This window comes from Clinocottus analis, unplaced genomic scaffold, assembly GCF_023055335.1.
Source record: "Clinocottus analis isolate CAN_PGR_092001 unplaced genomic scaffold, fCliAna1.0.p SCAF_18, whole genome shotgun sequence".
Taxonomy (NCBI): Eukaryota; Metazoa; Chordata; class Actinopteri; order Perciformes; family Cottidae; genus Clinocottus; species Clinocottus analis.
In genome coordinates, this window is record NW_027175909.1 from 4,813,893 (window position 1) to 4,836,091 (window position 22,199).

The following is a 22,199-nucleotide window of genomic DNA, read 5'->3' on the forward strand; positions in this document are numbered from 1 at the left end:
TGCATAACTCAGGAACAAAGCGGAGCGTGTGGCCATACATCACATTGGGGCAGATACTGAACGAGTGAAACGTATCTTGGGCGCACGCCTTCAAACTCTGTTCATCGTGTCTGCGCTGCGGGTTGAAGATGCGTGACGCGCTGACGTTCTGCAGATGTTGAGCTGCAGGTGACCATTGTCACACGTTGTGACGAAGCTTTCTATCAGTCTGTGAAGAACCGTCTCCAAGTGAAGACACAGGAACAGGTTTACTGGAATCATACGCGTCCGTATGGTAATAGAAAAAAAACACTTATTTTATTAAAGTCCTTTTTTACATGAGCCCTGGACGTAAGCTGCAACTGGTTGATGGAACTGCTAATACTTATACAAGTATATTATAATGCTCAAGTATGTTAAATGCACACATTAATGTCTTTCAAAGTGTAGTATTAACACGTTTCCTCATTCCATCACGACTTTACAAGCTATAAAAAGACACTAGAGAGGGTAATAAAGCTCGAATATCTTTAGAAATACAATCACAGCGCTTTAATGCTTTAATGCTTCTGATCATCATCAATGTCTTAAGTTAATACACCGGGAACTGGAGTTAAAAAAATGGCAACATGCCACCTCACACTATTTAATATTTAGGTTGAATATTGGGATTTGACACAGCACATCAAAATCCAGAAAATAGACACCAATAAAGTGAAAATGTCTGCTGTGAAAAACGACGTGGTGATGTGTAATGGGTCCACCTCCTCACGCGCCTTATGGCTCCACTTTCATTAACACCAGACTTCATTATTGCAACCTACCAGATTAAAATCCAGATGAAAGTAATTTAAAAATGATTCATACCTTAGTGAACTGAACAAAAGGGTGAGACGGGTTTGTGTTAAACAAGATGAAAAAGAGACACGAGAGGCTGGGAAAGGAAATCACACATTTTATTGGAAAGTGTCAAGAGAGCACATCGCTATCACAATAAAGTATGCAGAGTAGATCCCATAATGAACTCTGAGGAATAGGATTCGCTACAATGATCCACTTTTTACCCACCCGGCCAATCTGGCACGCGATAATTTAATGTTTCAATCCAAAATGATTTTTCCTTCGAGTCGGGATTCATGCGTCGGGGCGAAAATGGGACTTGCCTTTCTACCTGCAGATTTAAATGACATAGATGTCAGTGGCCGCGAGATTGAGCTCCCGAAATGAAAGCAGAAGGTTGTGTCTGCACTGTGCAGTGGAGCACAACTAGTTGTTTAGCATTTGGAAAAGTGCATTGATGCTCAGGTGGATAAGGCCGATGCATCGTTTAATGCAATAAGGCATTTCAACACTCGTTTATTACATTGTGACCTTCATGTGACCCCAAAATCCACCCTGGCTCTATTGGCGGTAGAAACAGCAGTACAATGGGAAGTCTGAAGCCGACTTTGGGGCAAGTTATGCATAACTATGTACACCGAGCTACATCGACACCAGTCACACAAAGCACATCTCGCCGTGGGGTTTACAGCACTGACATAAGTTCAACGTCTGAATATCAAAAACTACAGCGCGACTTCATGTTGAGGGGATATTGCACGAGTGTAACAAATAAAAAGGATTCATGGTCAAGCCCAAATCCAGTTCCACTACTTAAACTGAGATTCAAGTTTGTATTTCAAGTCCTATTCACTGACAGAACACACAGAGGGTTATTGCTTCTGAATTTGGATGAAGAGTTTATTTCACAGACTTAAAAAGAGCCACCAACAACAAAGAGTCAGAGCGGTTCTCCTTACTGAGGTCACACGAGGCCATGGGTTCTACAGGTGCACGACAAATTCATATTGACTGTTACTGAAGCACAGACATGACCGGTGGACCAAAGCTCGAGGATGACGCGATGCAGCGATGAGCGATGCTCTGAGTTGGCAACAGGCTGAAGAGGGCGGGTCTGAGTTTCACTGGAGCACTGCGAGCGCTCATTATGGCTAAAAGTAGTGACTCCCAAACCTGCGACACGTGGGGAATACCACATCATAATAATGCTGAACAGACCGACAAAGAGAGGTGAACAGAAGTCACTCGTTATTGCTGCGCTCTCGACACTGAAGACACGATAGAGCGACACTTTACACATGAAGTCCTACTGTAAACACGGAACGAGGCGGGGTTACACAACCATCCGAAAGACGGAAAACAAAAACGTGAGAGGTATGGAGGCTGGCTGTGAGATTGAAAGCGTCGAAGATAAAAAGGCAAAAAGGGGACAGCAGTTCCTGAAACATTTAAATACGGCTGAAGGACCCGGCAGCCTGCATGCTGAGCAGCTGTTCCTGGCAGGTCGGATTATATTATATACGTTTTGTTCCACGATAAGAATATTTCAAGTCTGACTAAAAGGATAAAAACATTTCACAGATGCACACTATCTCTGCCAAACGCCACCTTCAAAAAGGTAGATCACTGTAAGACACTTAATCCATGAAGTAGCGACTTAATCAGGCCACAACATAATATTTACATACCTTCTTGATATCATATCCCACCAACCCTCCTGGCACTCTTACGTCTAGCTAAGGAACATTTGCAAAACCGAGATTATCTCCATGCGAGAGCGAACTAAACGACAGTGATGTGAACAGCAGCCCCGTGACTGTGGAGTCAAACGTATACTTTTACACTTTTAAAAAAACAGAAAAAAAAAGGCTGGAAACGGAAGAGTCAGCATAGTCACAGTTCACAACGCATGCTAAATAAGTGAGGGGGTCAAATAAGGGAGATCAGCGCTTTGGCCTCACACACACTTGGACTTTAAAATGCTGGAACCGGGTCGGTCGTTACGAACGCATTAAACCAGAGTTATCCGTCAGTGGAATATCGGACGTCGACAGCCGCATCCTCTAAAGGTCATTCTGTTTCCTCCCACAGCTGGAAACCTGTGATACACACGACAGCCAAAGAGCCTCGCTGCGTAAGCACTTTAAACATGCAAGCACGTGCGAGACCAAAGATTACAGTGTGTGTGTGTGTGTGCGGGGTCTCCTGCTTCACCGCGTGTTTCTGTTTTGCGTGTGCGTGCGTGCGTGTGTGTGTGCGCGAGTGTGTGGGCGGGCGTGTTCAGAGGCGTCACTTCTCCTGCAGCAGGGCGGGGATGTTGATGTTCCAGCCGATGGCCTGCCGGTCGAAGCCGCAGGTGAACAGGTTGCACGACTGGTTCTCTTCGTTCCACGCCGTGCAGCACACCATTCGCCTGTGACCCTGCACACACACACACACACACACACACACGCACACAAACACACACATAAGTTTTACTGATGCCGATTGACCGAGCGCACATCTTCCGGGCCGCTTTGTTCCCGTCCTCACCATCCTGTTGCTGCGTGGGAGCCGGGCCAGCCTCACGCCGCTCATGTCGAACAGTCGGACTTGTCGATTGTCGTGCGGCAGCGCGATGATCCTCTGGTTGGCGGAGACGCTGATCCTGAAGGGTCACAGCAACGTAGGTCACGTGTTTCTCAATACTTCTCGATAAAATTGTCAGTACTTTTGAACTATGGTGTGTTTTTCAGCACCGCGTGTCAAAAATAAAAGGAGCGCAAATTCCCTTTCTCGTCTGCACACCTCCACGTGTGAACAGCGACACCAGCTGCCTCTCTGTTCCCCCCCGACTGACTTGTTAAGACTTTTAAAAACAGATTTATTTTTTTTTGGTGCAGATGTTATAATCCCCAAACAAAAATGCTACGAATCTCCTTTTTTTTTTTTTTTTTTCACCTACCTGTTCACAGCCGAGTCCGTGCGGATGGTTGCGATCGGCGACCTCATGTTCTTCAAATCCCACACCTTGACGGTGCGGTCGTCGCTCCCCGAAACCACGTTGTCCCCCACCGTGAACACCGCCGACGTCACCGTGCTGCAGACGGATGGGCGCAGACAGACGTTGGGCGTTACACAAACAACACAACAAGAGGAGTTGTGGCTCCACAGGAGCTCACACGGGACAGACCCACACGTCGCACAGCGACACGACGACCTACGAATGTTCCGGCGCCGCGTCAGAAAGTTTACACTGAGACCGGTCCCGATGGAGACATCACAAAGATATCACCTTCCGCTTTCACAGGTGAGGAAAGAAATGAAAGAACGTTGCCGGCATCACACTCCTGTCACCAGAAGGTGTGGCCGTCGGGGGGAAACGGTTAAATAACGACTTGAAGGATGCCGTGAAAGACGGTTTCCACTTTGCAAAACCTTTGAAACCGGGAGAAGATTTTTATATTACGATAATTCAATATTACAATAGCCAATTACTCGCAATTATAATTAAATGCATCATTTAATGGCACCATCTCATCCACTCCTTCAAGCAACAGGCAATCAACGCCAAACCGCAATTTCCGTGGGAGCAACCCGTGAACCGTGGTTCTCCGCTTACTGATTTCAGCTGCTGCTCCGACTGCTTTGCTAACCTCCAGTCGCTGAAGTCCAGCGCTCGGTATGCCGACATCGCTGTTACAGGAGCTCAACCCCGATCACGTCCATCTCCGATGCTGCGTAAGAGCGTCAAAAAAAACTAAAACTGTACGATAAAGGAAAATAAGTGTAGTACTCTTTAAGTCTAATGCAGGCCGGGGTACAGGGGGAGAACCGATCGGCTGAAATGAATAACGATGCCAAATAAACGATACTGGGCGCGCCGGAGGCAGGAAGGGTCTTGGTCTGCAGCATCCTCCTCCTCCAGCGCGCTTTACCCAGCCAGCCGCGATGCGCCGCTCCACATGATGGCACATACGGTCACCTAGCCACTCATTTAATAGACTTTAATATTTCCAATCAATTACTGTATGTCAGTCGCTCCTGGGACGGTTTTCCCCTCCCTTTGTGCCTGTTCAAAAAAAACCTCTGATTCCTGATTAAAATTAGCGTTGAGCAGTGCGCACGCACGCACGCACACTTTTCCTTTCTAAAACTGGCTCGGCTCTTAATTTAAATTGACATGGCATTACGGGCTAATTAGGGGACTAAACTTTGTCCTATTAGAGGGTCGGGGCTCAAGGAAACCGCTGTATCGTTACAGGCACCTTCTGACATTGCCGGGTACAGCCCACCTGGGAATACAAGCGGTGGAGTGAGAGACGGAGGGAGAAGGGAGGACAGGAGGTGTGCGAGGCGGGAGGTGCGTGGGGAGTGTAATCAGACAGGGTAATTGATTAAAAGCTTGATTAAGGTTAAAGGGTTTTTTAGAATGGGTGGAGAGGAGGGAGGGAAGTATTCAGTGTTGCTTAATGGCATCTCTGCAGTGTGTCTGACAGCCAAGGTCAAGGCTCCCTCTGATCCGAGACCTGGGGAGTCGGTAAAGAGGAGAGAGAGAGAGAAAGAGAGAGAGAAAGAGAGAGAAAGAGAGAGAGAGAGACAGAGACAGAGACAGAGAGAGAGACAGAGAATTTCTACAGTTGAATGAATCCCTAAGCATGAAACTCAAAAGGCCCTTAGCCCTATCAAAGGTTGCGGCACACACAGGTCAGAACTGTATTTTTTTCTAGCCACTAATTAATTAATAAATAAATAAATAAATATAGGGATTTTATGATTTTAAGAACAGAGATGAGGCCAAACAGGAAGGAACTTCCACTTGTGGTTCTCCGTTGCCTCGTTCTCTTTTCCAAACGTCGGAGATTTCTATTTTTACAATAATATTGAGACATTTGCCTCAATATATTAGTTGCTTTTCTCCTTATTGAGCCATTTAAAATGTCCATGACACCCTTACAGAACAAAGGTTGTCATCTTAAAGGTGCCAATCTGACTCTGCAGACTCTGCTGAGGAAGCTGCTGTCAGTGTCTTTGACCTGACGGTGACTTTAAGCGACGCACTGTGGGAATGAGAAGCCTTTAAATGCACAACTTGATCGAACTGGTGATTTATTGCCGGAAGCTTTAACAGTAGTTCAGCTGGCTCTGACTTTACATTTTGGGTTAATGTACGTCAGAGACAATAAGCAAGGAACTGTCGACAGATCATTTCTCTCTCATGAAAATCCTTTTGTGGGACAAATGCAGTGCTGCCCAGGATGATGTGATAATTGCAGTGCTCGAGAATCCTACGGGTTTCAGAAAGTGTACTAACAAATTGAGAGAAATTACCGACTTTGACGAACATCTCAGGCACACTGGTAAACAATCAACAAAGACGCACAACAAAAAGAGATTGCAGGCGATTACCGCTGGAGGACTGTTCTTCCTGCCACGCTTCCTGGCTGCCTGCCATTTCTTTACCCATCAGGCATAAATCTGCTCGGCTTTGATCTTATCCTCCTTCCCAGAGAGTTATCTTAATGACTGAAAATCTAAAGGAATATTACAATGTGCTCATTTGAAAGAGGACGAGCGCGCGGACCCAACGACAAGAAGGTAGAATGTGAATGAAACAACTCAGTAAGAGATGACTAAGAGGTTTTAGAGCACCCTGTTATTCTGCTGACAGCCGCTGAGAACATGTTAAGTGCTGGTGTATTCCTCCAGAGACAAGGCGTCAGATCTGCACACTCACACGTGCTTTTCTATCAACTGCAATCGAATGGCTGCAAAAGCTGCCGACGTCAGGCCAGAGACAAACGTGACATGGCGTTACGTTTGCAGAGCGAGACCGCTGTCACTTCTGGTTTTGTTCGCTCGTGGGCAGCTGTCATTACTCTGCAATTACGGCGGGGCGGTGGGCTGGACGTTAGAGGGTGTGTGCTGCACTTTTAGCTGCTGTGGCTCACTGACAGGACGCGGGAAAGACTGTGGAAGCAAGAGGCCGTCTCCCCTCCAGCGCTCCACCGGTCACACCGGCCTCTGCTCGCAGAGACTGTGCCACTTAAACCAAGTTGGAGATTTAGGAAAATTACAAAGAGAAACGGCGAGGAGACGGCAACATGCTATTGTTGTAGCATCTGGCCAGAATAAAAAGTAACGGGGCTGAGTAAACTGTAAGCATCCGTGTGTGACTGTTTCTTTCACGATGGGACCCCAAACCCTTTTCATCTCACTCACCCGCTACAGAATCAAGGATTCATTTCATTGACATATGATGAATAAATCACCCAATTAGTCAATCAATAGAGTTTTTCGGGGGCAATATTCAGATTTCTGCTGGTAACTAAAAACTGACGAGACAACAACATAACACACACTCAGACACAGACACACACTCAGACACAGACACACACACGAGTCTGTTGAAGTCTGCTGCTATAAATGCATCACAAAAGGGCAAGTCAGGAAGTTTTTACTTTACAGGCCCATTCACAGAGAAGAGAAGAATGGAGGTAGGGAACGGAGAGGAGGGGGGCTGTTGTTAACTGTGAAACACTGGTGCTTAATCTCATTATACCAATTGTCTATGGGAGAGAATTAGAGTGGGATCTGCAGGATTTAAACATGTTGGGGTCGTACATAATGAGCTCTATGTAATCCCCCCACTTGCAATCAAAAGGCTGCCAGAGGGTGCCAGCCAGCCGGCACACACATGTAGACATGCACATAGAAACACACACACACACTTTTTAAAGTGCGTCGCCGTTGAAAGCCACAGACAAGCCTGACAGTCATCATTTTGAAATGAGCGTCTGCAATTGAGTGTTAACAGCGAGCGAAGTGCCAAATTATACAGAGTGGCGGATTAATGCAGAAAACGGACCGATAAACGAACAGGAGGGAGAGAGAAAGAGAGAGAGGTGGGGGGGGGAGGTAGGAAGAGAGAGAGGGAGAGAGAGAGAGAGATGCAGAGAAAGAGTGGGGAGGAAGAAAAAAGCGAACTGTCGAAGTGAGGAGAAGTGCTCTGTAATGAATGAGAGGCAAGTGGAGGATTTGGCTTAGAGCAATTGGGTTTGTAAATTAATGTGGCACTGAAAAAGGAAAAAAGGAGAAAAAGCTGAACGTTCTGGACCAGATAGATGTGACAGCACCACCCTGTGGGCAAAACAGAGACTGCAGCAACTCAGACCGTTGAACAGTTTCAGTTTCTTTCGATTGAATGTTTGTTAAATGAGAGCAACTCACTCAGTGTGTCCCTGAAAGACGTTGACGGAGTGTATGGACGGGTCTCTGAAGTCCCACAGCCGGAAGGTGGTGTCTCTGGAGGAAGTGACCACCAGCCGCTGGGTGGGATGGGTGCAGCAGTGGGTCAGCTCCTGGTCGTGTCCTGCAGACGCAGACGCAGACGAGTAAGTATCAGGAAGTAGCAAGAGCACGAGAGTCAGAGGTCCACTTCATGTGTAGCGTTTTCCTTGTTAAAGTGTTGGAAATAATGATGTCTGAAGTCGCAGACGAGACACAATCTGATCAATCAGACCTATGATCACAATCAGTTAGCGACAACACAGTGTGCATCCCTTCAAAAAAATATGTTTCAACCATGTTAACCTTGAAATGTTTAAGACAATGGTCTAAACTTTGTGTTGCTGTTCATTTCAGAGTTACCTGTAATTTGGTATTGCCAGAAATTACATCAAATTGAATGACATGAAAATGTGACATAAAAAATATATTAAAAACACACAAATTAATAAGTCTGCTGTGAAATTAACGTAAATACTCAAATATTTAAAAAGCGAAAAACCTAAAAAAAATTCTCCAAATGCATCTGTACCATAAAATACTGGATTATAAATTCCACACGCTGAAGATAAAAGACGCATACTGTGCTACATGCATGTACTATGACATCATTTGTTTACATACCAGTGAGGGCGTGAACCAGCTCGGACGTCTCCACCTCGTACAGGTTGGCAGCGCGGTCCCAGGAAGCGGTCACCACTTGTCGGCCTCCCACCAACCAATCGGCTGCGATCACGACACCCTGGTGGCTCTTCAGGGTTGCCGTAGCGACCCGGACGGTGGGGACCTCGCAAGGGCCCTCGCCGTCCACCTCGCCTTCTTCCCTGTCTGACGAGTCCTGGTCGTCGTCACATGGAGCCTATGGGTGCGCACGCAAAAGAAAGAAAAGGACACACAGAATCAGTCAATGCACACAGGTGTTTAGTGAGTTTTGGTGATACACTTGCAATTTGTGAATGAACTTAATATTAATTCAGAATATACACATCTTAAAACTCTGAGCTTCCACGGAGAAGAGAGCAACACAAAAAGGTACTCACAGTGACATCTGGCGGCGGCTGGGGGACAGGAAGCTGCACCATGTAGCGCCAGATGTGAGCCGTCTGGTCCCCAGAGGCTGCGGGTGTAAGTACACATCAGCAAACACACAGCACACTCAGATCTACAGAAACCGAACTGCTGGAGACAACCGCGGCAGAGAGAAGACCGTCAAACTGTCATGAAGAGAATGAAGGAATCAAGCTTGTTCAACAACAACAACAAAACACACACAGGCGTTTAAATGCATACCTGTGAGGGCCATCTGCTCTGTGGGATGGAACTTGATGGAGTTGACTGTGGGCGAGAGAACAATGTGAGTGTACATGTGTTGCATCACTTACTCCAAATATGGAACAAGCAAAGTGCTCAAAATGTGGACACAAAGTTGTATTTAACTGTTACCTTCAGCATATGTTTGAGGTAATCTCACTGTGCACTTTGAAATGTCTGCATGGGAGACAACAGACAGGTATGTACGATTTGAACTCATCATTACCTGATCCTGCATGGCCGGCATACCTCAGCAGACATTTCCCAGTCTCTATACTCCAAAGTAAAGCGGAGTGATCTGTGGAGAAAGAGCGGTGATGAAACATGAAACCATTGACTCTTGATAGTAGTCATATAATGATTTAATATAGTAAAGTATTTACATGGTGGGCTCCCTAATTAGATTCAGCTCAAGGCCACTTCACGACAAACTTGAGATATATACACATATATACACATATATACACACACACACACACGCCTCTGTGGCACGTAGGCTGTGCAGAGCACAATAAAGGGGGGTTCACACCAAACGCAGCGCAAATTTGACTCGCAACCAGATTACATGCATGACAATGCATGATAGTTTTTTTCCGCCGGGCGATTTTAATTTGTTTTTTGGGGGGGTTTGGTCTGAACCCCCTTTTATCGTCGAGCGAGTAAAGTGACGCGGTAAACCAAACGCGAGAATGCGCGCCGCGTTTAGTGCGAACGCAGCAGAAGACGTAGTGTTGTATACCTGCGGAGGCGGTGCCCAGGACTACTGGCGGATTTCGGGTGACGCCGAGGTCCCAGATCCCGTCCCGGTGGCCCACGTACTCCTTAAGCAGCTGACACAAAGCTCGGGAGCCTGCGGTGGCTTTAAAACTGGACACAATCTGAACAGGGAGGGAGGAGACAAGGACATGATGGAGAAATAGGAGATGGACAGAGGGATGAGCATCCAAGTCCTCACGCCTCACTAGAAGGCACACAAGAGCTCAGTTGCAGAAACAAATGTGACAATTGGGTTTATAATTCAAAAGGATGATTATTTTTGGCAGGCATCAGACATCTTATTTTTAATCTCTGACCAACAGATTAGTGGGCGCTGGGCGGGGCATCTTTCTTTGGGCTTTGTGGTGTCCGTGAGCCGGTCACTTTGAGCTGCTCGGCTAACCGGCTTCAGAGCAGGCTGACTTTCAGAGGAGCGGATTAAAAACCTGTCGACAGCCTGACAGCTCTCGGGGAAGAAATGTCATCATGACAAAGTTTACAATAGAATAGAAACGGAGGGGATTTTGCTTTCCGTGGTAATTATGTCAGCGATAGAAGAAACATTGTTCTGCATAATGATGAGTCCACTCTGGATTTAAAACAAACAGAGCAATGGTTTACCACAGGATGGTGAATGGCAATTATAGCTGCATATTAAGTGTGCAGTTATTTGGCTCTGTTTATTTAGAACACATAATGCACTTCAGCATTATTACTATTATTATTCAGCCTGCAAGCACTGTTTTCATATCGTAGGATGTTTCTGGAAGTGCCGAAAGGTTTATGTTTTCAAATTCCACCAAACTGTGTCGTTTGAATATTAATATTTAAGATCAAGTGTAAGAGTAAGGAAGATAGATCAACACTGTGCTTGTGTTACTGTACAAAGGGAGCACCTCTAAAAACACACACACCGAGTGGTCAGGTTACACAAACAAATGAAAGGGTCAATTGTAGTTTCAGTTGGCACAGAGTAGTCGCCGTCTGCACGGCGCAGGCAGCTGCAAGCAGACAGATGACATCACTGGTAGTCATTAGATGCAGCAGCGAAGCATCTGGGTCCTTTGTGTGAGGCCGTGTTAATGTGGTGTCAATACAATCGAGTTTGTTTCCCCCCACCGTCATTGATAGACAACAAACAATAATACAAAACATCTCCCCTTCCAGTCAAGGTCCACCCAGTAAGTTCACCAAAGAGAGGAGTTAGTGCAGATCATTAGTTTCATGTACGCTCAGTCTGATACGTCATTGTTTCTCAGCCAGCTGATTGGTTAGCTGTGTATTATATAGCAGCTGGTCCTGTTAGTCTACGTCCTCCCTTGATCCTGTGTATCCTCTTTTCAAATCAGATGAGGATCGAGTCCCGCCCTTCATCCGGCTCAGACTTTGGCTGCATTACGTTCGTTTTTTTTTTTTGCTTCAAGAGGTTTGTAGGTAAAGTGTGAAATGAATGAATGTGGAGTCACAGTCAAAGACGTGTTTTTAAGTGACATATTACACTAAGTTCAACATTTATAACATGACACTTACACGGTTGCAGGGCTCTATGCTTACATTTATTTAGTTTCAGGGCACAGAGGGGAAAAGCGCCCAAAATAAAAAAATTAGGGGCTTAACATGAAGCGACAGACAGCGACAGTGTGCTTATGTCTGAGGGGAATGACATCACGAGATGATATTTTGAAGACGTTTGAAAAACACAAGATGTACTCGGAGCAGAACATTTTCTCTTCCGTGTGCACAAAGCGCCGCGTTAGAATGAATAGTTCAACATTTTGGGAAGTTTGTCGAGAGTTAGACGAGAAGATGAAAATCGCTCTTCTGGCTGTCAGATGGACTATTCCTTGCCTGGGAACAGTTGCCAGGCAACCAGCATCTGATCCAAGCGGCTGGTTGGGGTCAAGAGGTCGCAACGCACACGCCAGTTTATGGAAGGATTGAGAAAGCGAGATATAACAAGTTAATTACTGAGCTTTAGAGGTGCTGGGAAGCGATGCATTTTATTTTACCTTCCACAGGTTTCTCCCGGTTTACATTTGATGTGTTGAGCTACGATAAGCGGCTGCCGGCATTTGCTTCCCACTTATCAAGCCGCTCATGTAACTTGTGGCAATAAGGCCAAATAGGTGTATTTCCCAAAGTGCTGAACTTTCACTTTAAGAGCTGTTTGAATTCAACTTTTACCTGAACGTTGCTCCGTTTGAAGCCGATCCGTTTGAACTTGGCTTTTCCAAAGTCTCATGGGGAAACATTTATTTATTTATTTTTACTTTTGTAATTTCACATCCGTTATTTGCATTGGCATTATGATAACTGACTGCAATGTGTGCTAGAGTTAGAAACTGTTTGCCAATCAATTTTGATGTTTTTTGTTGCATGTTTTTGTCTGTCGTAAGCAAAATGTATTTGGTTTCCTGTTTTGTTGTACGGTGCTTTTATTTTGAAAGCGAAAAATATGATTAAACCGGAAGTCGGAGAAGTTTTTAACGGTCAATTCAGCAAGTATAAAGAAACCGTTTAGCCCTCCCCTGAAGAGGAACAAGTTCTTACGTTGTTTTTTTGTAATGAAGTTAGTTTTTGTAAAGAATAAAATACATGAAAAATCATCAGTTAAAGTCCAAGACCATCTGTCAGAGGAGTACGCTGACTGTGACATATTGTTTTGCTGATGTAAAAGGAGTTAGGTGGTCTATTGGTAGAAGACTTTGTGGAATGACTAAGATACCGACATGACCAAATATATATAGTGTGTTCTTGTGAGAAACGGCTTCGAAACATGCAGCCTTATTTTATGCAGCCGTTCATCCGAATGAATTCTGACGGGCAGAGAAGAGATGAGGAGTCAAGGTCGGACTGTAGTTCAAAACAGACAGAAGCTGTCCCTTCGCAATGCCTAGCGACAAAACAAGAGCATTCAGGAAGTTACCCATGAATCTCCGCCCCACAACTCCCATGAGGCCACACTGAAGTTGCGAGGTCCACCTATTTTACCACGGGAAGTGTACAAGCGCTGCAAGTCAAGGGAGACGTCATATTGTGATAAATCAGCTTCAAATCACGTTTCCTTAACCTCAGTTCCAAAATCTAGAAATAAACGCATGAGCACTTTAAAACTAAATAATTTAATAACATATAATGAGAGGAAAAAGACTTCCTGCTCCCCTCTCAGCAATAGAGCATCTTTTGGGAGTCTACTCCCATTCCCCCCACCGCTCCGACAATCACTTAGATGACAAATCTTACGGGCTCCATAGAAGGAGATGGAATAGCTGGAGCCAGGTACCTTGCTGGTCGAGGCTTTGTACGTCGTCTTCAGCTTCTGTGACAGCTGACTGGTGCTGTGGCTGGCTGTGTGATGGGGAGACAAAGAACAACGGCTGAAACTCTCCGCTGAGTGGCGAACCCGTTGGCCGGCGCCGGCCTCATGAAGCGTCAAAGCGTTTAATACCAGAGGGCGGTTTCATAAAACACACAGATGACCTGTTTAAGCAGACTCACATCTGCAAACCAGGCATATTTTCAGGAAATTTTGTTCAATAAAAAGGAGGTTTAATGTGTCTGACCTAAGTTACCATGGAAACGTGTCCCACCTGGTCAGACTGCGTTTCAGGTTTAGCGTAATGTCAGTCGCATAATCAAATCTGCCAGACTGAAACGGTAGTTTAATCCAAGACTCCTCCCTGAAGGCTCCTCTTTACTGCAGCACTGTTAACATTAGTCCGTTTGTACCTACTAATTTCGACATGATAAAAAAATCTGAGGTCATATTTTGTGTGCACAATGTGTGCTTTTAAAAGACACCGCAATTAAAGTTAAGCTGGTTGTTGGTGCTTAAAATATCTTGACAACTGTATATCTTTCTTGTATTTTTAGGATCAGTCAGCCAGAAGATTATTAGTCAAACTATATTGAGGCTTTTCTTCAATGAACAAGATATCTACTTTCACTTTAAAGCCACTCAATCAAATTCAGCAATCCTTTTTTTGTTTAAATAGCCGAAGACAGAGTTGTTAAGCATATGGACATGCAACAGATTGTGAAGGAAATGCAGTACCTTTTGTTTTCAAAGCCCCCTTGGTGGGGTCCCCTCCCTCAATAGTCTGTCCATCTCCAGTCAGACGATCGTTCAGAGAGTCAATTTCCCGGCGTACTATAACGTCAGCACAGTAACAGAGCATCAGTAGGAAAACACTGTCTGGTTAATCAATCAACACCTGAGGATCACTACAGCAAGGTACATGTGTCCAAGAAATATGAATGCCTTTGCTGGACTCTTTCCCGCCAGTACTCACGTTCAATGTTTTCAATGTAGAGATTTTCAAACTCGCGCTCAATCTGGCCAAAAAGGTCCAGCAGGTTGTTCCGTAAGGAAGGGGGCAGCTTGGAGTCCTGGACAGACAACAAAGAAAAGACAGTGCTCCAATAAACTCGATGGGAAACTGACGAAGGCCAACAAATTAGGAATCACATTGGTGTCGGGAGCAGGAGTCACCACGTTAATTCCCTCCAGACCCGTCTCCATTGTGGTGTTCCCGTTCACATATAGTGTAATAAATACAGTAATATATATCTATATTATAGTATATATAGTGTAATATATACAGAATATGTTGTGCTGACCATTCTAAAGAATATGTTTACAGATGAATATGTTCAAGCCAAACCAGAAATGTTACAATGACAAACAAGTATGTCATATATTATCCCAAATAAGTCTAAGAAGTCTTAATGTCTGACTAAATACACGCCACTTCACCAATAAATCGAAAGCAACCCACATAAAACTCATGACAAACACAGTCGCATGTTTACCTGATTTTCAACCTGCCAATTATGTTTGTGTAAAAGCTCAGTTACATTTTGGGCTACATAACTACAACAGCTATGTACTAACAACACAACAGCCAGGGTCCAAGCACGCAAACTCACTCCAACGGACTTACCTCCATGGTGAACTCCTAGAAGTACCCAGTTATCAGGTGACCACCAGTCTATACCAGACTAGCATGCAAAGGGACGTAAAAAGCTGCCATGAAAAAACAAAGGATTCAAAAGGCTGCATTTGACAGCGTGCCTTGAGAGCTGCTGCTTTCTCTAGCCATCTGAAAGACGAGGAAACCAAACACTCGAGTGTCACTCTTTCTTCTGGCACGTGTTCAAAACCAACAGTTTGTCACAGTGGCTTTAACCGCCTGACCATTCTGCCTGCGCCCCGTAGCAACACTTAGTTAAAAAAAGAAAAGAAAAAAAAGGTAATTTGGCAAACAACAAGCAGTACTTGTGAATTCAAAGCTGATTAGTTGAGGCCCTAAAATCTGCACCATACCCTGGATAATAATGACAGCATTAAAAGTTGGAGTAAAATGCATTCTCTGTGTTACATATGGATTTACAAAGCGGTGTGTGTGTGTGTGTGTGTGTGTTGGACTTGTGATGTGGGGGGTAGACTAGATACATATACAAAGCCAGCATGTCTTGGCATTAGACAAAAAGGCCTGGTGAAAAGACTAATCAGGCCTGGACAAGCGGCCCATATTAAAACTTGATGAGACAACAGGACAATGCAAGCTGAGCTCTAGTTTTAGTGGCCGATAATTCAAGGACATTGTCAATCAGAGAAAGTAAAAGGACTTCTACGGTCAAAACTATGGCTGGGCAATAACTCCCAAAAAAGCATTGCATTATTTCAGATGGAATACTTTGATCATGAAAAAGGCAAAGACAATAATGTGTCCTTCATTTAACCAGTTTGATCTCCCTCTGCAAAATGCATGATAATACAATCTAAAAACACTTAGCAGTCACTCACAATCAATTTGCAAATCTTATCTCAGCGATGACTCAAAACAAGGTCATTCAACAGCCTCCTCCCAAAAAGGTAACAACCAGGATGTTCTTCTTGATCAAACAAACAAATTATATTATCTCAGTCATGAAGTAGCTTGACAGTTTGGCACAACTACTTTGGATCAGGAGATGAGTGCTCCTGTGAAGGCTCACAGTCCTCCCTTTCTGAGGAAAATAAATCAATTGTAGCTGTAATTTAAATACTCTGTTGGTTGGGGCAGGGTTAATCACTAACTTGATGCAGTGGGCTTAAGAAGTCACAGTAGATCCCTTTGTTTTAACAAAAAATAATCAGTAACCAGCATGCACATCCACAGCAGGCAGTTCAGAAAAGTTAAGAGAATTCAAAAATCAAGACGACGTTAACACTTTAACTAAAGCATGTTTACGTCAAAGTAAAACCCTCTGGCTGCCTAAAAAGCCCATTTTCCCCTGGGGGGTAGAAACTACATCTCACAAATACATTAGATGGAATGTTGTAACACCAGGTACAAAATAAAAAAGCAATGCTGCTTAGCCGGCTGGTACTGTACTCTCATGACTAACAAAACACATCCTCAATCACCAACAAAATGACAATCAAAAACCAAATTAATAAAGAATGTCTACCTGGTATGTATTTTTGAGCAGGTCTACAAGAACGTTTAAAAGCCATGTGTACAAATCATGTAATCAAACTGTGTGTGTACAAAGGTCAGCTGTGCATGTGTGAGGGGGGAAAAAAGTATGGATGTCTGTGCATATCCCTCACCTGTCCCTCCAGCATGTCTCCTCTTTGGAAGCCTGGCGGTCTGTCCTCCGTGCTGTTGGTGCGCCGGATAGACAAACTGTGAGCCTTGCGCTTCTGTTTGGGGTGACGGGCTGCCGAAGTGGAGCCACTGCTGCTGCCACCCTCCACAGGCATCCTTTCTAGTGCGTGGGTGGCCCTGCCCCCTGCTCACTGCTGTACCTGAGAAGCAGGTAAACAAAGGCCAGGCTCGCCAGCTGGCTGGTGAGGGGGGTAGGGGGGGGATCAGGTCAGTCTGTTATCGCCACCTTTTCTGCTGTAAAAAGGAAGAGAAGTGCAAGTTCACACATCATTGCAGGAACCGCTCAAAGGGAAAGGGTATCCTCCAGCATGGATCCAAACTACTACAAATAGATATGTTCTGAATTATAGTGCTTGTTGGTGCAATGCTGACCCGTTACACGCTGCTCTGAAACAACATTACAAAAACATTCATCTAAATGTTTCTCTTATCAACAAAAACATAGAATATTACTTTGTAGAACTTGATAAGACATTTGATTTAAAAGCTACATTTTTCAATGAAAATGTCCTACTTCATCCTACTAAAACATAGAATATTACTTTGTAGAACTTGATAAGACATTTGATTTAAAAGCTACATTTTTCAATGAAAATGTCCTACTTCATCCTACTGATTTTGCCTAATGTTGAAGGAAAAAGGCAATGGTATTTTTTGTGTGTAAAGAAGCAATTGGATCCCAAGAAAAAAGACCTACAGTCTTCTATAATAAATGTGCATTTGCCAGCATTATATTCACAATATTAATGAAGTCCAGCGGCACGGTCCTAAGAGCACGAGCTAGCTGGCGTAGCTCAGCTAGCTTAGCGTTATGCATTTACAAGAAAAAAAAGACTTGCTTTCATTCAACGTTATACCAAATACCCAAAGGACATTAACGGGGTTATGCTAGCAAAAATGTATATTCCGACTTGTATGGCTTATTGACTCACCACTGTCACTCACACTCACCTCTGTCACTGTATTCATCATCCAACACGGAAGTCAACAAACGAAATGAACCCTAACTACACGGACGCGCATGCTCGCTGTCACGATCGCGTGCATTGCGGCACCGCTCAACATGCTAACGTGTACGTCAGACAGATAATAATATAGTGTTAGCTTCCCTAACACAAGTGTAGTATTTAACCTGCCAATGAGTCAATAGACAACGTATGACCTTTGACAGCGACCGGTATCGACACTTTACAGTTTTAGTTTTTTTCTTAACCAAATTTTGACACATCACGTAATTTATAGGCGCACCGACTTCCGCATTACGTGGTTAATAGTTCACTCTGTGAGCCAATGGGCTGCCGCGTTGTTGCTCAGGCAACCAATGGAAACCCGTGACCTCAGAACCAGCGAGTGAAGCTCGGTGGTGCGACCACTGGCGTCAGCTCTAAAACATCGTCGTAAACAAACGCAAAACACGTTAAAAAAAGACGAGATTCTTCCACTTGAAACAGGAGAATTGTTTTGTAAGTAATGTAGCCTTTTTACCGCTCTCTCCGTAGGTTGTATATGTAGCAGATGAATGCTTACTTGTGTTCAGCTGTCAGAGGCCTGGGTGGTGCGGGCCGTGCGGTGGTCTGATGGCGTGTTGACTATCAGTGTTAACAAGGGAACACGAAACGGATCCACCGGAACGGGACGATGCCCTGGTCCACTGCATGCGCTCGTGTTAACAATCACTCAATTAAAACAGTTGAACAACTCACTTTATTGGAAAAATATATAATGCTTCAACAATTCGGCTACGATTATATTAATGAATTGGGTCAAATAACGGAGGAACAGGAACGCGCTTTCTGGGAACCTGTGTTTTACAGATCAGTTACTAAACAATTCAAGTGATCGATCAGTAATGAAGACCATTCTTACTCACAGTCGTACAATGTACAGTAAAGCATATGTGTCCGGTCTAATCTTGTGTTACAGCATACAGGCTGTATATAACCTTGACAAACTAAACCTGTACGGCCATTCGTGTAGCGGTATCTTCCGATCCCGACTCGCTGACTCCTGTCCAGGTTTTACCACCGTCCCCCCCTTCAGACCTTGTGATTGGTGTTGTGTTTTGGTCAGGCGATGGTGCGGGGCGTGTGGGCGGTGCTGCGGACGGTGTCTTGCGAGGGAGCCGCGAGGCTGAAATCAAACGTACCTCGCGCGTGCAGAACTGCTGCACTACGGCACCGGTCTACCTACGAGCCTGTCACTTCCGGCTACAGAGCTATTTCAAGGTAAGACCGCGAGCTTAAGGCGTCCGAAAGCGGTCGACGTCTCGTGTTTTGAGTCTGAAGCACGCAAAGCCAGAGGTAAGCGCAGGGAATGGCGTGTGTCTGTGCTGCCGACAGCCGAGCTGCAACGACTCCTGTCTCTACCAGATGAATGTCGTCCGCGTAGGTCATGCCAAACACTAACGTTACTTTAAAATAAAGTCCTGCACTTAATGCGGCTTTTCGTATTTGTTGCATTACACGCTTCCACAATAGCAACTAGAAGTCTGAGTATATGGAGTTTAAATTCAGCGTCCACCAGCTATTACCCCAGCATGCTTACCTTGTAAACTGTGTGGCCAAGTCATAAGCTAAAGGCTATGACACCAGCTGAATTACTTTAGCAATACTACCATCAACACTGTATGTAACCCGAGTCAAAGCACTGATTAGCAGTTAGAAATTGGATAGTTATTGTTATTACTAATTGTTGATTTGATTCATTAAGAAAGCATACCAGCTTCTCAAATGGAAACTATTCTCTTTTTTCCATATTATTGTACTTTTTTTCTTTGGGTTTTGTGACAAAACCAGCAAATTGCTTTTATTTTGTTTAATGTAACGTGTTGATAATATTCAGATTATTCAATAATTTAAAAGTCTAGACCATATTTAAAAACAGACCACCACCACAATAAGATATTTGAGTATTCATACTGGAGTATAAAAGTCCATCTTTTAGCATGAATTCTTTGTACTAGTTTTTCTTCTCGTACTTTAAACCTGCATTTTGTAAATTTCCTCAGTAGGGAGAGTTTGCTTTTCATTCATTTTCCAAAACTTAAAACGCTATAGAAAGAGCTTATAGCACTAGAATATTCTGGGTCAAATTTAAAAGTGTTGACACCTGTTTGGATGTGAATATGCACTAAGAGTCTACAACTGTTGTCCCTGCAGCGAGGCGAGGAACCTACGGTCTGCGGTCACAATGCCCGAGGTAACGGATAACCTCGACCAGAAGCAGGTCCAGCTGCTGTCGGAGATGTGCATCGTCATCGACGAGAACGACCAGAACATTGGTGCGGACACGAAGAAAAACTGCCACCTGAACTCAAACATTGACAAAGGTACCTCAATGCTCATCTTGCTTCTAGTGCATATCTTTTGATTTCAGCATCGTCGTTGCAGTAAATCTTTTGTTTGCTCTCCCAGGTTTATTACACAGAGCCTTCAGCGTGTTCATTTTCAACAGTGAAGACAAGCTGCTCTTACAACAGAGATCTGACGCCAAAATCACATTTCCAGGTCTCTGCCAAAAATACCTGAAACTACCCAGTTTAACCATTATCCCAAAATGGTCCACCGGGACACATTACATGTGGGTGTTGGCACTGTGTTTCACCATCCACCTTGTCTGTGTGTGTCTGTGTGCGTGTGCGTGCGTGTGTGTGCGTGCGCGTGTGTGTGCGTGCGCGTGTGTGTGCGTGTGCGTGTGTGTGCGTGCGTGCGCAGGCTGTTTCACAAACACATGCTGCAGTCATCCTTTGCAGACCGAAAGTGAGCGGGAGGAGAAGGAAGCAATCGGAGTGAGGAGAGCTGCTCAGAGGAGACTTAAAGCTGAACTTGGTATCCCCATGGAACAGGTATGTGTATATGTGTGTAGGTGTGGAAGTCCCAGCTTCTGCATTCAATGGAAGAGTATTGTTAAGGATTGTGGCGATTCTCTTTTTCTCAGGTGACACCAGATGAAATGACGTACCTGACAAGGATCCACTACAAGGCCCAGTCAGACGGCGTGTGGGGAGAACACGAGATTGACTACATCCTCTTCATGCAGAAGGTTGGTGCTGTAGCGTCTGTTGGGCTTTAGAGTTGAGTTACATATTAGGATAGATAACGTGTATCTGGCCTCCGTTTGTGCCTCGCTGGAGGATAAAAGAAAATTAAATCTGGCAATTTTTGTCAGAAGATCTTTAACAAGTTCCTGAAGTTGCTACTGTATTTCCTTTTTAGATTACATCATCTTGCTTTTGTCTTTGTCATGTACCATCTTAGTTTGGATGTTTGATTGTGTGTCTACATGATGGGCAATAACATCGTCTTTTTTTTTCTCTCCCTCCTGAAGAACGTGGAGTTGAGCCCGGACCCCAATGAGATTAAGAGCCACTGCTACGTGAGCAAGGAGGAGATGAAGGAGATGCTCGAGAAGGCCAAGCGCAAAGAGCTGGAGATCACACCCTGGTTCAGCCTCATCGCAGAGACCTTCCTCTTCAAGTGGTGGGACGACCTGCAGAACCTTAAGAATTTCATGGATCACAAAAATATCCACCGCATGTAGCCAAAAGCCAGGACCGGGCTCTACCGTCACTCATTTTAAACCCGTGTTTGTCGTAGAACCTGCCGGACACGCAAGCATAGCCACAACTAACACTCTGAAATACAAGAATCACACTTTTCCCAGAGGAGGCGGCGGAGACTGTTTAAGTCTTACTAAACGTGGCAGTGTGGATTTGTAGCTCCGAGCTGCAAGTGTATGCAAGTAGGGCTGGTAGGGCGACTCTTAGTCTAGCTGACAAATAGATCATTCACTTCTGGTAAACTGCACACTGGATTTACTGATTAAAAACATTTCACGTGTATACTTCAGTGGGAAGTAAAAAGCAACCTCGTCATTGACACTGAAATGGAAGAGAATAGCCTATTTTTTATATAAAAAGTGCCTGAGTACAGGTCATTAGGTTGAGATGAATAGTGTCTTCAAGCTGTGATGTCACAACTAATGTCACCTCTGTGTGTTGATAAAGACAATTGCGTCAGTGAACACGCCATGTCTTTGCACTCTTTTCCACAATAAAGTGTCTGGTTGTGGTCATTGGCAGTGGATGACTGTATTTCTGTGTGTATAAAATAAACACATTTATCACTTGTGTCACAATATTAGAAGATCAAACTATAACTTCATTCAATCATGGTTTTGGCCAAATAGATGGCACAAACAAGATGTTTTGGACTCTGTGTGGCAGTAGGTGGCAGCAAAAGCTTACATTGCACCTACCAAATATCAAGAGCTCACAATTCAGCCCACAACATTGTGTGTATTCATTTGCTGCAATGATCACAAGGAAGCAAATTTAACTGGTTATGTTGTAAGAGAATGACCAAATCCTCTATAAAGGGCTGTGGACTTGCT

The 22,199-nt window shown here is 44.5% G+C and overlaps 2 protein-coding genes across 5 annotated transcripts; one reads left to right on the plus strand and one right to left on the minus strand.

Annotated features, from left to right (window-relative positions):
- Window positions 1-934: 934 nt before the first annotated feature.
- Window positions 935-18,396, minus strand: LOC137788591 (WD repeat-containing protein 37-like). Of its 3 annotated transcripts, none has more exons than XM_068581477.1 (14): window positions 18,336-18,396; window positions 16,751-17,042; window positions 14,445-14,541; window positions 14,207-14,302; window positions 13,436-13,500; window positions 10,136-10,274; window positions 9,623-9,694; window positions 9,376-9,420; window positions 9,126-9,202; window positions 8,710-8,944; window positions 8,029-8,170; window positions 3,764-3,898; window positions 3,352-3,466; window positions 935-3,240 (listed from the first exon to the last, which is right to left on the minus strand). In XM_068581477.1, exons 2-14 carry the CDS (start codon window positions 16,901-16,903, stop codon window positions 3,109-3,111), a joined length of 1,503 nt encoding a protein of 500 aa, XP_068437578.1. In that variant the 5' UTR covers window positions 16,904-17,042; window positions 18,336-18,396; the 3' UTR covers window positions 935-3,108. The 3 variants fall into 3 exon arrangements, with proteins under 3 accessions (XP_068437578.1, XP_068437580.1, XP_068437579.1); XM_068581479.1 differs by having other exon boundaries at window positions 16,751-17,039; window positions 18,336-18,351; XM_068581478.1 differs by lacking the exon at window positions 18,336-18,396 and adding an exon at window positions 17,760-18,026.
- On the plus strand, window positions 18,119-21,890 carry idi1 (isopentenyl-diphosphate delta isomerase 1). Of its 2 annotated transcripts, XM_068581480.1 has the most exons (7): window positions 18,127-18,271; window positions 18,879-19,033; window positions 19,967-20,136; window positions 20,222-20,314; window positions 20,522-20,652; window positions 20,745-20,849; window positions 21,135-21,890. In XM_068581480.1, exons 2-7 carry the CDS (start codon window positions 18,882-18,884, stop codon window positions 21,345-21,347), a joined length of 864 nt encoding a protein of 287 aa, XP_068437581.1. In that variant the 5' UTR covers window positions 18,127-18,271; window positions 18,879-18,881; the 3' UTR covers window positions 21,348-21,890. The 2 variants fall into 2 exon arrangements, with proteins under 2 accessions (XP_068437582.1, XP_068437581.1); XM_068581481.1 differs by lacking the exon at window positions 18,879-19,033 and having other exon boundaries at window positions 18,119-18,271.
- The last annotated feature ends 309 nt before the right edge of the window (window positions 21,891-22,199 follow it).

What these genes read in the sequence shown, in the direction of transcription:
- idi1 (XM_068581480.1), top strand. Translation starts at nt 18,882, where the DNA reads ATGGTGCGGGGCGTGTGGGCGGTGCTGCGGACGGTGTCTTGCGAGGGA. An exon ending in GAACTCAAACATTGACAAAG is followed by an intron (nt 20,137 to 20,221) that starts GTACCTCAATGC and finishes TTGCTCTCCCAG; the next exon opens with GTTTATTACACAGAGCCTTC. An exon ending in ACATCCTCTTCATGCAGAAG is followed by an intron (nt 20,850 to 21,134) that starts GTTGGTGCTGTA and finishes TCCCTCCTGAAG; the next exon opens with AACGTGGAGTTGAGCCCGGA.
- LOC137788591 (XM_068581477.1), bottom strand. Translation starts at nt 16,903, where the DNA reads ATGCCTGTGGAGGGTGGCAGCAGCAGTGGCTCCACTTCGGCAGCCCGT. An exon ending in GGGGGCTTTGAAAACAAAAG is followed by an intron (nt 13,501 to 14,206) that starts GTACTGCATTTC and finishes CCCATCACACAG; the next exon opens with CCAGCCACAGCACCAGTCAG. An exon ending in GCTGGTTCACGCCCTCACTG is followed by an intron (nt 8,171 to 8,709) that starts GTATGTAAACAA and finishes CTGCGTCTGCAG; the next exon opens with GACACGACCAGGAGCTGACC.